This window comes from Protopterus annectens, chromosome 6.part0 (assembly GCF_019279795.1).
Source record: "Protopterus annectens isolate FY-2018-M chromosome 6.part0, PAN1.0, whole genome shotgun sequence".
In the NCBI taxonomy this organism is placed as follows: domain Eukaryota; kingdom Metazoa; phylum Chordata; order Ceratodontiformes; family Protopteridae; genus Protopterus; species Protopterus annectens.
This window is the reverse complement of record NC_056737.1, coordinates 81,264,519-81,280,785: the sequence shown is the minus strand read 5'-3', so window position 1 is coordinate 81,280,785 and position 16,267 is coordinate 81,264,519. Positions and strand designations below refer to the sequence as shown.

The following is a 16,267-nucleotide window of genomic DNA, read 5'->3' as shown; positions in this document are numbered from 1 at the left end:
CAGAAACCCTGGTTCTGCAGGCCACCTCTGCTGCATGGGCAGCATCTTTCAATAGAGTTCTCTCTTCTGTCCCTCCAGAGAACTATCTCCTCATGAGTCTTGGAAAGGACTTGGGGATTTATGGAACCACATCTTTCTACCTCCTTGTGGATTCCACAAAAAGGGTCTTTAGGGGTAGAAAGTACAGTTGTGTACACTTACCATAAAAGTAGATGTTCGAGTGTCTTCACTGTTGCAGTCATCACATTTGGGGGTTATCCCTGCCAGGGTAGCCCTCGGCCGGCCAGAATACCAGAGACTTAGTATTTCTGCGTTGGTTGCTATCGCTTGAGGACTGATGTCAGGTCGTCATAGGAAGGCAGCCGACACCATTACATCAGTTTTTCTTGCTTTAATCGGTCAGGAGGCCTCAAAAAAGGAGGCCAGTTTCTGGTGGCTGAACCACACCAGTGGAAAATAAATACCAATAAGTCCCTTGTAAGGAAAGGAGAACTACAAGGAAGAAATGTAACAAAAAGAAAAAAGGGGGAAGGAGGGAGAGAAACCAGGACTGCAACAGTGAAGACACTCAAACATATATATTTATGCTAAGTGTACACAACTGTACTATGTTCTTCGTGTTTCACTGTTGCAGTCATCACATTTGGGTAAATTCCCAAAGCTGAGGAAAAAGGTGGAGGCAGTCAAAGAAGCTAGGGGCTGGCTATCATGCCCTGCAAGACGGCAGAGGCAAAACCTTTCCTGGATATGGAAAACAGAGGCAGGTGGTAATGTTTGGTAAAGTATGAACAGATGTCCAGGTGGCAGCCTCCAGGATGTCCCTGGTGTGGACTCCTCTTAGGAAAGCTGCAGAGGTGGAGGCTGCTCTGGTGGATTGTGCCATGACCCCCTTGGGGGAGGCTTGCCATGCTGTTTGTAGCAGAAATGGATGCAGTGTGCTATCCATTTGGAAATCGTTTGCTTGGAGATGGCTTTGCCCTCTGCCCCAGAAGCAAAGCTAACTAGCAGCTGATCAGATTTTCTGAAGGGTTTAGTCCTGTCCAGATAGTATCTGAGCTGCCTGTGCACATCTAGAGAGTGCAGAATTCTTTCCCCCTTGTTTTGAGGGTTAAGAAAGAAGGTTGACAAATGGATGGATTGGTTCTGAGCCACACTGGACACCCCCCTGGGCATGAAGGATGGATTCATTCTGAGGGATACTCTGTCTGCATGGAAGATGATGAAGGGTTCCACTGCCATAAGTGCTTGCAGCTCAGAGACTCTTCTGGCTGAAGTGATGGCCAGGAGGAAGGCTGTCTTCCAGGAGATAAATTTTAGCTCTGCAGAAGAAGCTGGTTCGAAAGGAGGCAGGGTGAGCTTTTCCAAAACAAAGTTAAGGTCTCAAGCTGGTGTTGGTGCCCTTCTAGGGGGCCTCAAGTTGTTAGCCCTTCTGAGGAACTGTTTGATCAGAGGGTGTGAAAAAAGAGACTGCTCAGTGGGGAAAATGAGCTGAAATATCAGAGGCATGAATTTTTATAGAGTAGAAAGCGAGACCACTGTTTAGTAGGTCAGCAAAGTAATCCTGGATGAGAGGGACGGAGGGCTGTGCCGTACTTGCCCCCTTAGCCTGGATCCAGGTGCAGAAACTTTTTCATTTATCTGCATAACACTTTCTGGTGCTAGGGCGTCTGGCCTCTCGGATAAAATCCAGAACCTGTTTACTGAGGATGGCAGATTGGTCAGGGTATAAGCCAAGCTGCCAAACTGAGTGTCTGCAATTGGGGGTGCATGAATTCCCCTTCCCTCTGGGTTAGGAGGTTGGGAATTTGAGGAATATTCCATGGGGGGCAGTGGGGACAGGCTGCGCAGCAAGGGCTACCAGCATTGGTCTCAACCTCTTAAGTGGCCAATGTGGAACACAGACTTTAACAATGTGTGACAAATGGTCAAAATGTGAAACACCCTATTTTCACACAGCGCAAAACGTGCCATGGATCATGGTAGAGACTTGCATTTCACATTCACCACTTTAGATGTGTTCTACCCCTGTCCTACTGCCAGGTCTGTGCCTGGCAAAGGTGCCTAAAAGGTTACTTAAAAGCAGGACCCTCTACTTTGACAAGAATGTGTCATTTAAGAAATAATGTCTTGGAACAGTTAAGACCAAAAGAATGCAAGATCTCATATCTTTAACCATGAAAAATAAAAATACATTAGGAAGCACACATACATATCCCAACATTTCTAAACCCTCACATTCATGCCAGTATTACTACAGCGTTGTGCACTTTGAAACTGATTTTTTGCCATTACTGTGCCATTTGGATTTTAAGGTAGGGTCCCTACCTTAAAATCTAAGCAGCACGCTAATGGCAAAAAATCTGATCCAAAGTACACAAAGGCTGTAGTGATACTGGCATAAATGTGCTTAGTTTCCAGTTGTGGAAATACTATTGAAAAAATGCCACTGAGTAAAGAAAGCAGAGCAGAGTGAAGGACAAAACCAGATTTGACAAAAATACTGCTATAAACCCGAGGCACTGACAAGAGAATTAAAAATGAAAATGTTTCTGAATTAGAAGTTAGAATTAAAACATTATAACTTAATTAGAAAAACTGCCCGTTTTCTAACATGTCAACCAGCAGCACAATACTGTCACGTCAGTATTTTCCTTGAGCAGTTCAGCATCTTGCCATTATGAAAAGACACTAAAGTTCTACTAGAAAACAAAACTCGATACTTTAAAGAATGCCATTACTACAAAGATGCTCACTTTTGACATCCATCCACATACCTCTCTACCTTTTAGTGCAAGAAATCTGGACAAAGCCCAACATAATGTAAGGAGCACAACAAAAAGACACTAAATATTGCTCTTATAAACTGAGAAAGTTGCTAGAACATGATCTGTGTTGGCAATTACTGTCAGAGACATACTAGGGGGATAAACAGCACAAAAATAGAGACACTAAATATTGGTCTTATAATATTTAGCCTATGCCTTGAAAAAAATAAAGTTGTAATCTCAGTTCAAAACAAATATTCATCTCTAGAACCGTGTGTGTTACTTGAAAACTGTAAATGGAATGGAAAACTATTCAACACAAAATAATCTTTGCAAATGTTGCATTTGTTTTATTCCTGGTCTTAAACTAGATTTTATAAGTCAAAATAAACACAGCTTATGATCTCAGTAACCATTCATTCAACACATAATGCCAGAAGCATTTTCTGCATACACCTGTGAGGTTTCATATGAGTCTAAGTAGTTATATCAACGTCACTTGGTTTTAGAGATATTTACAGAAATATGACCAGTATTATAATACATATAAATAGTACAAATAATATTAAATATTTTTAACATCACTAAACAGAGGTCAAATATCACATCAGCTTTAAAACAAAATCTCCAATTTCCCTGTATTTAGCATGGTTTTAGAATTCTTAAAACAAATATGACCAAGCAAAGTTTGATGTCCAGTGGCATCAGTAAGCTTTAACTACAGAGATACCTAGGCTGTAATGATTATATACATAGCACAATCAGTTAATATTTCAATATATTTACTTTTCTTTTTGCTCACTCTTGCTCTGGACTTTTAATGGAAACAGTGACAAAAAACTTTTAGTGGAAACAGTGAAAAAAAATGTAGCTTAACCCCTCAAATTATATAATGCATGTTGTATGCAGGCAATCTTCTTTAAAAAAAAACAATTAATTTAAATATCTGCAAAACAATACATCTACTGAATTCTTTCAGAATGCCCTGGCCACAGCTACATTTATAAAAAAACACTTACCTCTACCAACTTGTCCCCAAGCAGCTCAATACAATCTACAGACTCCACACAGTACACGAAAATCAGCCCCGGTTGTCTAGCAGGCAGGCAGCAAAACAAAACCTCAGACTTGACAGTCTTGATCCTCCTAGAACCACCAAAGCAATGGTTATGTCCCTGAAGTCCCTTCAGCTGCTGATTCTTCTTCTGGCGCTTGAGTCCTGACCCCCGATGTCTTCAATCCCCAGCTGCGCTTATTCCTTATTCCCGGTCTTCCTCTGTTGTTGTTGGAAGATCACTGCTTCCTGGAAGCCTTTTTCAAGCCATTATTTTGGTGTGAAAAGGCTTCCCGGAACGTGACTGGCCTATGCATTGGTTTGTGTGCCGCGATGCTGATTGGCAGTAATTGTGGTACACAAACCAATCAGAATGCGTGTAGTGGAGCCACTGCTGTTCAATGCCTAACAGTGGAACAGTGGCTTCGCTCATCGTTAAATGCGGAGCGTTCCGCATAATCTGGAGCACTTGGATGCTCAGGGTACCAGTGCTGTCTAGGCCAGTCTGGAGCTATGAGAATGGTCCTTGGTTTTTCTTCCCTTATTTTAATCAGTAGTACCTTGGGTAGGGGAGGAAAGGCATAGACCGAGAGGTTTACCCAAGGGAAGGACAGGGCATCCACTTTCCATGCCATGCAGTGATGCTCCCTGGTGTAGAATTTGCTGAGCTGATGGTTGGTGTGGGAGGCAAAGAGGTCGACCTTCGGGGTTCCCCATTTCTAAGTTATTAGTAAAAAAGTGTTTCTATTGAGCTGCCACTCGTGGGGGGGGTCCAAAAGTTTTCTGCTTAATTGGTCTGCTAGGGAGTTGAGAGAGCCTGGCAGGTATTGTGCTAACAGGTATAGTTGCACGGAAGAGGCTGTGAACCAAAGGGTCATGGCCAGCCTTCACAGCAGGTAGGAGTGAGTCCCTCCCTGCTTGTTGATGTACCACATCATTGTGGTGTTGTCAGTTTTGATCAGGAGAACCCCTGGGGAGAGAAGGGGTTTTAAAGCTATCAAGGCCTGCTGCACAGCCATCATATCTTTTTTACTGATGTGCAGGGGGAGTTGCTGGGGGATTCACTGGCCCCCTATGCACCTGCCGTCCAGGTCTGCACCCCAAGCATAGACTGATGCGTCTGTGGTGAGGGTCTGGGCAGCGGGGTGTGGGGAGAAGGGCAATCCCTTGTTGTGGGAGCAGGCTGTTGCCCAACAAAGAAATTCCTTCCTCGGGCAAGGAATAATAGGTAAAAGAGTTTCCAGATCTTGAGAGTGTTGACCCCGAAGTCTCTTTAGGTACCATTGAAGTTTCCTCATATGCAGTCTGGCATATGGAATAAGAAGAATGCAAGATGCCATGAACCCCAAGGCTTGCAGGATTTTCCTTTCAGAAAGCTGGGGTCTTGTGGCCAGTTGAGAGAAGTAAGCTGATAGGAAACTTTGTTTCTCTTTTGTTAGGCATGCCATCTGGGATGCTATGTCCAGACTTGCTCCCAGGAAGACTATCCTTTTGGTGGGTACCTGTTTGGATTTCTTTTTGTTGATTGTGTACCCTTAAGGAGGTTAGTAGGTCCTTTACAACGGCCAGGTCTTTGAGCAGCTTTTCCTGGCTGTCTGCCTGAATAAGGCAGTCGACTAAGTAGGGGCAAATCTGAATATTCCTTTGTGTGCAAAAAGCAATGGGGCGGAGCCAGGCATTTTGTGAAAACTCTGGGAACAGTAGATAAGCCAAAGAGAAGTGCAGAGAACTGAAAATGTTGCGATCCTGCCCTGAAGCGAAGATATTTTCTGCAGGACTCCCTGATGGGAATGTGGAGGTAGGCCTCTTTTAGGTCCAGGGTGGCTAGCCAAACGTCCTTGGAGAGCATGGGTAGCAGCTGCTAGAGGGTGAGGATTTTGAATTCTGGGATCACCAGGAAGGTGTTTAGAATGGATAGATCAAGGATTTTGGTTATGAAGTGGAGGCAGTCCACTGCTTAGACCTCTGCAACCCCTGGGACTGCTGTCTTGGAGTTCTGTTTCCACAGGGACTAGGTGCACAAAACGACCAGTGCTTGGACGGAAAATGCCTGTTGAACCTAGGGGGCTGTACCTGTAAGAAATCTTTAACAGTCTGCATAGATTTTGCTTTTTCTTCCATCTTTTTTAACACCTCTTCTGCTTTAGTACCATATAAGTTATCTTTGTGCATGGGTGCATCCAACAATTTTGATTTGACATGGTCTGGCAGGGGTTGTTCCTTAAGTTATGTATGTCTTTTAATGACAGATCCAGTGACAGCTGCACTGCAAGAAGATTCTAGGGCATCAAAACCGCAGTGCAGTGTGTTTAGTTACTTGACCAGCAGTGTGCGTTAACTCCTATAAATCTTTAGATTCTGCCCATGCAGGAAAGGAAAACATTTTTTGTTTAAGAAGTTCCAAGGTATGTTGCTGAAATGTAAGCATATGAAACTGACAGTTTTAGTGCCCTGATAGCAAGAGTAACCGAAGTGTATACTTTTTTACCCCATCTGTCCAGTGCTCTGGAATACCTGTCTGAGGAGGTGGGATTCTTAGCTGAAGTAGCTTTAATCCCTTTTGGGCCTTGTCTAATGACCTCAGGGTCTGCTGTAGGATTTTTAAAAAGATATTTGTAAGAGTCAGGGACTCTGTAGTACCTGTCTGGTATTCTGGGAGCAAAAGGGAGTCAAGTTGCATTCAAGGAAGACATCATCCACCACATCTAGGTCTGGGGGAATAAGGGCCTGTGCTGTGGAAGGTCCAGGAACTCTCTGAGTCTCTTTTAGATTGTGGGTAGTCTTGACTTTCCCATGTGAAATGCTCCCTTAAAGTATGCAGGGTTTCCCCAAATGAAAAATCTTCTGGTGGAGAGGCTGAAGGGACAGATTCCTCTGCATCAGAATCTTCATATGTAGAGTGGGGCTGCATGTCTTTATAGTCAGAGGTATCAGATTCATCTGACTTTTGTTCAGACAAAACTACTGGAGGCAGATCTATTTTTCGTTTTGAGGGAGTGGCTTGGCTTCCCCTAACCAGCATGATAAGGTCTTCTGCTATTTTAAGCATCTGAGACTGAGGTAAGGGAGCAGGCAGCAGAGAATGGGTGGTAGTCAGTTTATTGGGGGTGGTTCAACCTCTGGGCCTAAGGAACTCAGTTGTTTTAGAAAGAATGGTAGCCGAGAAAGAAGGAATCAGTTTATGTCTGGATTTGGTGTTGCAAAGGACTTCCTTGGAAGCCGGTGCCTGCACAGTGGCTTCGGACCCAACCAAGGTAGAGACGACCACAGGATCCTTAGATGAAGAAGAGTTCTGCGGCATACTGGACTCCGAAAGGGTCTCAGTAGCAGCCTGCGAATTAACTGAAGCAGGCATCAGGGGCTGCAAAAAGCGTCACACTGAGTTCCGGAGGACTGACGACCAGCTTAGCGGTAGCGTTGTTGGAAGGTTTGGTCCTGTGCGGTCTGTCTCTGTCTTTATCTTTACATTTTTTGGGAAGATCTGCTATCAGATGGCTTACCGAAGACATATCAGAATTCGAGGAATGTAAACAGAAATATCTGGCTACAATAAGGGCCTGACAATGAATACTTCTGGCATTAAACAAAGCACAGAACTGACCACAAGGGACGTCATGGTCTGTGCCTAGACAAGTGACGCAGTAAGAGTGGAAGTCCTGGTGTGGTATTTTCTTTCCACAGGTGAGACAATTATTAACTTTTTCTGACATCGGTTAGTACAAGAAAAAAGGATCCCCAACGGGGTACTTAGCTTTTCAAGACTTCAGTTTCGATTCGGAAATGAAACTCGGGTAGCGGACGTCTGGCACTTGTGCGAACTGCTTCTGCTTCGGGCTCCACAGCAAGAAAGACTGATGTAATGGTGTCGGCTGCCTTCCTTTATACCACTGACGACCTGACATCAGTCCTCAAGTGACAGCAACCGACCAAGAAATACTAAGTCACTGATATTCAGGCCAGCCAAGGGCTAACCTGGCAGGGATAACACCCAAATGTGATGACTGCAACAGTGAAACATGAAGAACATCAACATATCCTATGGCAGACCGTCTTTCCTTCTTGCTCACATCTGGAGAAAAAGTCTTTTACTTTAGAGCCAAATAAGAAGATTCATCAAATGGAGCCTGATGAATGAAAACTTGAAGGGCTCCACAAACTTGCATAGGTGCACCCAGGCATGTCTCCTAATGGTTATGTCTGAACATGCCACCATATCTCTCAACTTTTTAGAGCAAGAAATCTGGACAAAACCATAAATAAAAGTGGGACAAAGGCCCAAAAATAGGGAAAATTTTTAAATACTGCTCTTAAAACTTAGAAAGTTGATAGAAGGTTTGACATTAGCATGAAATTTCTGAGGGGTATGAAGTCTGAAACTCAAATCTCTGTCATTATTTTCTAACTTCAATCTTTAATGATTTGCCACTTATTAGCCAGAAAAAACACACTTTTATGAAAAATTAACTATAAATATAAGGCAAAATTCTGGACATTCTGCGAAATTCTGTACAGTTGAGTGGTATGCCCACCACCTGTGAGAGATCTTCCGCCACATGGGAAATCAGCCTCATGGGAAGGTTAGCTATAGACTGAAGGGTGGCCAGTTTCGTGGAGACTATTTTAGTCCTCTGCAGAAATGGATCCTGAAAGAGATTTGCAGAGTTCTTTGGTCAAATGTCTTTGCAATCTCGTAAAATGTGCCAAATAATTCAATGACCACAAAGCATAGGTCACTGAAGTATAAACGTGCTTACCAAATCTGTCCAAGGCCCTGGACTCCCAGTTAGGGGGGTGGACAAAAGAGCTCTGCAAGCTCTTTTTTCATGGCTGCTGCCACAACCATGGCATAAACTGGAACCACCTTACTCCAGTGTGTCCTATCTGGGGGGAGGGGGGGGCTAGAAATCTATCTGGAAACTTGGGGATGGGCTCCACAGTAACTGGTTTCTTCCACATCCAGTGAGAAACAAGATCTATACGTTCATCAGCCGGAGGGGAGTCACCCAAAACATAGCCAGGCCAGACCTGAAAGCCTCCAGGAACACAGACTCCTCTTGGGAAGGGATGTCAGAAGACCAACCACCATTTTGTTTTAAGAGCTCAAGAATGTCTCCAAATGAGATGTCTTCAGGTGGAGATCTGGGGACCCCTTCCCATTCATAAAAATCAGTGTCCCCCATGAGGGGGACCCAACTGTCTCCTTTTACATGTTCTCTTCTGAGGGACCTCTTGAGTAGGATGGTCTGGTGAGTTATCAGTAGCTTTGGGGGAATTCCTGCGGGACTGACTGGAGACTTGGGTGGGGTAGCTGTCCCAGTGTACTGGAAGAATAAGGCTCAGAGCAAAGACCCAAAACAGGGAGACCAATCTGATCCCTGGGGGTGGGTAGGGATGTCCTTTCTCTAGGCAAAGAAAAGACCATCTTCACAATCTAAGGCAAAGCACTTAGTGGAGACTGAAGCCAATGGTAGTGGAGCTGATATTTCCTAAACTGCCAGGCCCCTGAAACCATGCAAGCACTCCACCCAAGGATGGAGTTGGACCAGAGTTATCTAGAGCCAAAGGTCAGAGGGGCAGGGACAGCTCCGATAACTTCAGAGTAGACTCTGGTCCCTCGGATCCTACGCCTTTTGGGTTCAAAAGTCCTTCAGCTCAGAAAAGGCTGGCAGCCAGATGGCTCAAGGTAGTGAGTGGAGTCGAAGAACAAACTGTCTTTGGATTTGATGAGGACACACGAAGGGATCTCAGATCCTACTGCTCTAAAATAGTAGGTCAGATCAGAGAAGGAGAAACTCAAGTGGGATTAGTGACAGGCAGGCTTATGGATCTGATCTAATGGGAGATGGAGACAAGATTACCTCCATCTGGATCTGAGCTCTGAGGAATTTCCCCACCATCCTATCCACTTCAGCCTTAGACAAACGCCTGGAAGAACAGGTAGTGGATGGTGTTCTACAGTGCTTGCAGGAAGATTCTTGGAAGAAGGGAGTCGAGACATTATTGGCTCTGGTAAAATAAGACCTGATCAGATCCTAGGCGATTCAGATTTCAGAGAAGAGGAATCCAAAGTGGTTGGATCTGACTTTTTTGATACTTTTGCAGGTGGCTCTGAGGAGGGAGTCGAAACATTGTAGGATCCTGAGATCTCGTACTAGAGTCCTTGTCTTTCGGAGCAGAGTCGGACTTACCTTTATCAGTTTTCTTTGAGGAGGTGTGAGCCCCAGCTTTAACAAAGGAAGAAAGCCCTTCAAAGCAAGCTATTTTGTCTGTCTGTGGATGCCCTGGAGTTGAAGCCAGCATATATGGAGCAATCTGCGTGTTAGCACCCCAACATCTGAATTGGGTATTTTGTGCCTACAGGTGATGCATTTCTTGAAGCCAGTTAGTTTAACAGCCAACCTGGAGTACCTATAAAGAAAGGAAAGGAAAGGCCATGGAACAAAAATAAAGATTAGAAGTACTTTTTTTTTTTTTAAAGGAGGATGGGAAAAAGCTACCAACAATGATAGACAAGATATACCCTAAAAGGGGTAGGAAAATGATAGAAGTCAGCAAAGTATCAGCAATGGTACTAGAGAAAAATTCTGAGTTCCTGGTAAAAAAATGCAAAGGGAGACTTACAGAGGAAATTTACTGGAAACAAAAGGGAGCAAGGTGACAGAAAAATTAGTAAACAGACTATTAAGAAGGAAAAATTTTCAAAAAAGCTCACTGTTTAACCCAGAAAAAGGCACCAATAGCTTGAGAGCGAGAGGATCTATATCTGTAGAAATATGGAGGCAAAAGAGATCTGAAGTATGTTAGCAGTCAAGTCAGATCAGAGACCCATCAGTTGAGGAATGAATGAAAATGACATCAACAGATTACTGAAGTTTATCTATGCTAGATGTAGTATACCAAATGCATATGATTCATAAACAAAAAAAAAATCTACACTTTTGTGAATTTATTGAAATTTAAATATACTACTTCAAATATTAGGTAGCTGCAGAGTAATTGGCAGGTTAAAAAAAGGGATGAAAAAATTACAGGTCTGAAAAACAAGACTGCTATCCTTCAACACTGAAATGAAGAAATATGCTTTTGCAATTTGTAAGACTACCACCAGCAGAAGGATGAATGGGAAGAGCCTTTAAACCTAAATCTCATGCCTTGTATTTCTTTTATATCCTGAGGCAGTACAGGCAATGTTAATCCATATCACAGGTAGCAATCTGATGACCACACTCATGATTATTAGGTCTGTTTCATCAAATGCAGAGACTTTCCACAGGCATATGCATCAAGATCCAAACTGTTTGAGTGGCAGAAAAGAGGAGGCAGGCTCAATGACCAGGCAAACTTTTGTAACACTAGTACAGTGCTACAGATCACGCTGACACAATATATAAACTTCTTTGAGTGTAGCAGCTTGCAAGAAAAATTTTTTTCTAGAGAGGATGAAGTCAACTGTTGACCCATCCAGACAGGTTTGACAGGCCCCATTTTCAGACCGATTAAGAAAGGTGCACAATGTTAGATCCTTGCTTTATAAACAGACAGCTTGAACAAAATGTCATTCAATGACTATAAAGCACAATGTCTTCACATTCAAACCATCAAGCAACATACATTATACTTAAAATAGATATGCACATCATTCAGTACCTCGCCAGACCTTCTTCATAGAGGTAAATAATGACAGGATCATAAGAAGTCACCAGTACATACAGTCGGACATCAAACTTGAAATCTGAAAGAAATTAATGTATACAGAATTCCTTAAAAGTAGATGGCTCACTTTGATAAAAAAAATCACAATTAAGTCTTGGAATAAAATAAACCAGGTGCTCCAAGGGACCAGAACTTGTATCAGTTCTGATGATGTCTTTTACTTGTAAGATGAAGGGTTTTGATGATGTCTTTTACTTGTAAGACGAAAGTGCTATACCTGTTTGATTTTTTACAACAGCAGTTTGTTTTTAAACTTTTTTAAGCTGTAAGACAATAAACGCTGTGTGGATACAAGTTCTCGTCCCTTGGAGCACCTGGCTTATTTTATTCCTGCATTACCTACTGGGTTTGCTACCTTCTTCTCTTTTACAGAATTAAGTCTTGGTTTCATTACTATCCTGTATCTACAATACAATTAAAACATAAAATCACATTTGACACCCTTTACTCTTTTCTTCATATTAGTAATAACATTAATTTATTCATTCTGAATACCTGCTTTAGCCCATAAAGAGTGACAGGGGAGACGGAGCTCATCCACCTGGAATAGATGATGGTGTACTCCAAGATATACACATGCACTTATATATAGCCAACAAAACAGTGTAAGAAACTTCTCTGTGTGTAAGGTTTTCAATTTCTGTATGTCTACTTAATCACTATATATTAAAAAGCAAAAAATAAAAATAAATCAGAAAATGGTAGCAGAAGTTGCAAACTTAAAAAGTCATAAAATAAAAAAAAAAATGATAATAATATTATCATACAGAACTATTAACTTTAGTAGGCAATCAAAAGTAATCCAAGTGGGGTAGACAGTCTGCTTCTTTCCTTTATTAAGCACACAGACAAGTGATCCAAACAAAAAAAAAAAACAACAAAATGACAGTTTCATCCCAAACTTTCTGACTACATACCTGCTATCAGGTATGTACTGGTATAAATGTTAACAAATTCAAATCTCTTCCCCCATCCTTATCAGTGTGGTAGTCGAGCTGGTACTGCCATACTTGCTTAATGTCCTAAAAATTTAAACCTTGTGCACTTTAAATTCATAAAATAGTGATGTGGTACTTCTTATTTAACAGATTATTTTTAAACAAAGTCTGTGAATTTATCAAAGACATTATAACACTTGGTTAGAAATACTTAAACATTAGACCATTTGGCAATCAAAAAAAAATATATATTTTGGCATCCAGAAAAAATACATTGTCCAAATGGCATAATATTGCTAACAAAGACAACTTTCATCCCTCTAGAGTTCTTCAGGTCTGTGTACAAGAACCCTAAAATATATATCTACAAAAAATATTACTAACACTAGCCAATATGCATAGGAAACAACAGTAAACCCAAAATTAAAACAAGAATATAACCTTAAAGGTACAGTTAATGAGTTAGTTAAATCAGGAAAAGTATATTAACTCAGTGCTGGCCAATGTGGGACAGAAAAAATAGTGTCCTTACAAAAGTAGTGAACACTCCATATAAAATAAACTAAAATCAATACTTGAAAATAAATTAAGAACTCAATATAAATTAAATAAAATACCTATTAACAATGAAAATGTGCAACAACTTAAAGAATAATTAGCTAGATATTAAAAACTATTTGCAATAAAGTGGAAAAAAGTATTCTATATTTAAGCTAAAATACATGTGACAACAGAAATGTATTATACACTATTATTAAATATTATTTACCATGGTATTAAAAACAAATGGAAAGAAATGATCATGGAAAAAGATGATAATGGATAAATATGGATAGTGAGAAAAAATAAAATAAAATGAGTCCTGTAAACAATGTGGCAATTTTCTAAACTCCAGTATACTTTTAAGTAAAGAGTAGTAATTTAGTCCGGGCTTTCTGAAAGAGTTAATCTTTAATTGCAATACGAGTTCATGTTTTTCCAGTACATTCAGGATATCATCTTCAAGATCACCCATGTCGATGTGATCCACTATCTGTAACTTAAAACCTGTGTGTCTTCTATGCAGAGAAACATGTTTGGCTAATGCATTGTTTTCACAATCACAGTAGATTTCTGCCAGATGACATGAAATCCTAGGCTTAGGTTTACTTATAGTCTTACCCACAAAAAATGTATCACATTCATTGCACTGTGCCCTGTAAATTTCACTTTTAGTGTTAGAGTCACCCCCTGCGCTGGTCTTAATGATTTTCTTTACATAAAGGCAATAAAAACTATCACCTTGCTGTGTATATGTAGAGATATATATATATATATATATATATATATATATATGTTTGTTTCTTTCGGCTTTTCCCGGTTAGGAGCATACAGCGAACTCCGGTCCGCTAATGATTGGCAGTAGATTTTGACGTGCTGGCTTGCCGGGCCTAACGCACAACCTTCAACGAAGGAAAGCCCATTCACGCATGTCGCCACACAGAAGACGCTCTAACTGAGAATCGAACGGGCAACGTCTAACTGTGAGGCGACAACGCTACTGCAGCACAACCACCACAGTTATATATATATATATATATATATATAAACGTACAATTAGTTTCACATCTTTTACTGTTTCTCTCAAATAGTCTGGGTTTAAATTCAACAAAACTTGTAATGCTCCTAGCCTTCCTGTAAAGTAAGGATGGGGCTTCACCTAAGATGTTAATTGTATAAGGGTTTCCCATGACAATGGCCCCATTTTCTTCAATAAGATTTTTGATACTGCGATAATCCAGAGTATACGTCAAGATGCAGCTATTTTTGCATTTGTTATTCTCCGTAAAATTTCTTAATATTCTCCTAATAGGGAGGTTGAGTGAAGGTGCTTTGATCCTTTTTAGTTCTGTAATGGGTTCCAGGATGTACTTTAACATCTGACTTTCATATTCTCTTACAAGGAAATCATTCTCTAAACTGTTCAGGTTTCTCAGAAAGGGTTCCATCTCTGTGGTAATTCTAACTAATCTATAGCCATGGGACTTCACTATATTATACCTGGTTTTTGCAGGATGCAGACCTTTACTGTGGAGTAGTAAATTGACTCTCGTTTGTTTTCTGAACAGATCAGTACTGATTTTGTTATTGCTGGTGTCCTTGGAAATATGGTTATCTAAGAAAGTGACTGAAGTAGAGCTGTGGGAAAAGGTAAATTTCAGGAAGGGGGTAGTTTGACTGAGGTAAGTGATAAAATCTCCAAGCTGCAAGGTGTCGCATTCCCACATAATAAAAATATTGTTAAACATCCTGGAACCCATGTTCCCATATGGGTTGAGACTTAGAGGATACCACAGAGATCACTTGTTTCTTACATACAGAGTGCACACCTAAAGGCACTTTAAAGGACTTCTAGTTGGCTTGCTCTCTGTCTTGCTCACGTGAAAATAAATTGGTACACCTGGCAAAAACTCACATGGGCAGAGGAAGGATATAGATACTGCACACAGAAGACACTCCATTGAAGTGAGCTGCAACTACTGTGAACACACAAGTCACGTCAATAATACTTGTAGGCTAGACAACTTGGAAAATGCTAAACTAGTTCAGACAACTCTTTAACTTCTGTTATCAAGGTTACCATAATGCAGTATAGTGTCTCTTCTAGATTTTCTACAAGTATTATTTGGTTTTGGCTGGTTTCATGCATGGGTTCTAAAATTATCAACTTTGCTACTCTGCTGCATCTCACCATTAGGTTTATTTTTTTAAATGCAGCAAAGCTTGGCATACCAACATCACAGGGATTTCTTGCTTCATTTTGTAGGTTTGATCAACATCTGTTGGTTTATGAACGCAATGAACAAGTGCTGTACTGGTGCCATGCTGCACTGAATGCTGATGTTGTTAAAATACATCTGGTTGCGCCAGGTTAAATAAGTGGTGAAAGAACTAACACATGACAAAAGAATACAGTATCTTTCAAATGAAATCAGTGTGAAAAATACAATGTAGGAAAGAACATAAACATCTTTTAGGGAAGTAATGGTACCTTTTGTTTGCCATTTTGTAAATTTCCTTTGCAAAGTTTAGCTAACATTTTATGTCTGGAAGAGTCTGTGCTTGAATAGTGAGACTTTAGACTCTTCTTGTTTGATTATGTTCTATGACATAGTGACACAGGAACATGGACAGTTCATTATGATCAAACCTTGTCCACAAGTTTTTTTTTCAGTTTGTCCTAGAAATACAACTGCATCGCTCTGAACATTACAGTGAGTCTTCTCATTACAAAATACCTTTCAGCATTACTCTCACGCTCTTAATTTAAAAATCAGGAACATTAATAAAAACAATTATGAAAGCTTTAAATATAGGCTCTTGTCACTTATGTCTTAAATCCTTCAAATACCCTGAAAGATTAGCAATGCTCTGCTTATACTCAGCAGCCTACAGGTTGCTGAACGGTGAACTCTTGTCTCTTTTTTCAAGCTATGAAAGATTCGGTCCTATTTGAACTCTATTTCTTTGCAAAACCAGTGGCTACACAAGACTTGCAGGAGGAACAAATTCCTAACTCATATGTATTCCTACCCTATTTAAGAAGTTATCCCTACAGGTTAAAGTGCTACTTTTGATCAATGGATGGGTAGCCACAAATTTACATTGGGTTATCCTTAACAGCCCTGCTCAATATGGGAGATGAGCACTATTAAGTGACTGAAAAGAGTAGCAAGAACTTTTAAGTTTGCCTTCATAGAGGTGTTTATAGGTAGGCATCCTTTGCCACCCCACAATCACTTGTATACTATGTTCAA

The 16,267-nt window shown here is 40.9% G+C and overlaps 1 protein-coding gene across 1 annotated transcript in view; it reads right to left on the bottom strand.

The window, feature by feature from the left end:
* TTLL5 (tubulin tyrosine ligase like 5) overlaps positions 1–16,267 on the bottom strand; it is a gene marked incomplete in the record, with an annotated part of 5,893,562 nt that overhangs the window by 4,919,041 nt on the left and 958,254 nt on the right. The window contains 1 exon segment of the mRNA XM_044073865.1: positions 11,467–11,551. Within this exon segment, the coding sequence (XP_043929800.1) occupies positions 11,467–11,551 (85 nt within the window).